Source organism: Sinocyclocheilus rhinocerous, unplaced genomic scaffold, assembly GCF_001515625.1.
Source record: "Sinocyclocheilus rhinocerous isolate Xijiao unplaced genomic scaffold, SAMN03320098_v1.1 C36519158, whole genome shotgun sequence".
In the NCBI taxonomy this organism is placed as follows: domain Eukaryota; kingdom Metazoa; phylum Chordata; class Actinopteri; order Cypriniformes; family Cyprinidae; genus Sinocyclocheilus; species Sinocyclocheilus rhinocerous.
The window spans coordinates 1-1,237 of record NW_015782440.1 but is presented as its reverse complement, the minus strand read 5'-3'; the positions used below and the strand labels follow the sequence as shown (position 1 = coordinate 1,237).

Here is a 1,237-nt window from a genome sequence, read left to right as displayed (position 1 = left end):
TGCTTTGCTGGATAAGTCACCTCTATCTTCGGCTGTTTTCAAACACAGAAGCTTGTGCTTTATTCCTGTAGTGGAAATGTCATCCTGTGCTCATGTGTCAGGGTGTGGGGCAGCACTACCTGCAGCAGATGGAGCTTGTGCGGTTGACTCCTCCTCCTCCTCTGCCTCCGCTGCCGCCCCCCGATGAAGCGGAGCAGCCGCCGAAGCCGCCGTTTGCAGACGAGGAGGAGGAAGAGGAGATGCTGCTGAGAGAAGAGCTGCTCAAGTCCTTGGCCAGCAAACGAGCTGTTAAAACGGAGGTAAGGCCAGAGGTAATCAGAGTAAGTGTTTCTGCTGAACCGTGAGCGTGGCGTCAGGTGTGACGAGCTGCTCTGTCTCTGTAGGACGCGTCCAGCAGCAGCGGGCCGCCCTCTCCCGCTCTCAGACCCGCGGCTCTGCCGAACACCAGGAACAACCTCACGGCCGTCAGTCTCAACACTGTCATCTCTCACGCTCGGGCACTCAAGTTCATACGGGCACAGCCTGCCCCCAAAGCCCCGTTTGTGGTGAGGGACGCAGGTTCACAATCTGGAGTCATTACGCACATGCAACACTAAGGCTTTTATGTGTGCGTTTTCCTTGTGTTTGTTACAGCTGCCACGACACAAGAGTGTGGTGGTGCGTCTGAACGCGTCTGACGACAGCGACTCTGACGACGAGAGCTGCGGCCCCGTTCAGAGTGTGTTTGGAGGACTGGAGTCCATGATTAAAGAAGCTCGGAGGACAGTAGAGGTGCGTGTGTGTCTGTGTGTGAACACTGTACGACCTTCAAAATCAGAACTGAATTTAAAACACTAGGCATCTTATACAGTCCTTGCTGGCTTTGTAAACAGTCACAGAGGAAACACTGGCCATCATACACTAAACGACTGAGGATCACACACTACCAGTCTTTAAAGTCGTTCCGTCTCGCTCAGAAATGTGTGCCTTGTTGCTAGGAGACGCGTGACAAATGAAAACGATATGTGTTCTAAAATCGGCTTGAAATATCAAACATGTTTGATGTTCTCCGACTGGATGGAAGAGACCAGGACCATCATACACTACATGATTTTCTATGGAATCTGTCGACTCAAATCTGCAGACTGGCTCTGACTTTCTGCAACTAGTGTCAACTTGTCCAGACAAAAATCTGTGCTAAAGTCATGTAGTGTACAGTAGTCAACATTTGAAGAGGATCAAAAAAGTTCATCAAAGT

The 1,237-nt window shown here is 50.8% G+C and overlaps 1 protein-coding gene across 1 annotated transcript; it reads left to right on the top strand.

Moving 5' to 3' along the window:
- Positions 1-57: 57 nt before the first annotated feature.
- LOC107736139 (zinc finger C3H1 domain-containing protein-like) lies at positions 58-771 on the top strand (the record flags this gene model as incomplete). Its single annotated transcript, XM_016547629.1, has 3 exons — positions 58-299; positions 384-545; positions 634-771. Coding segments are annotated over exons 1-3 (507 nt in total), but the record flags the coding sequence as incomplete, so codon positions are not given.
- Between the last annotated feature and the right edge of the window lie 466 nt (positions 772-1,237).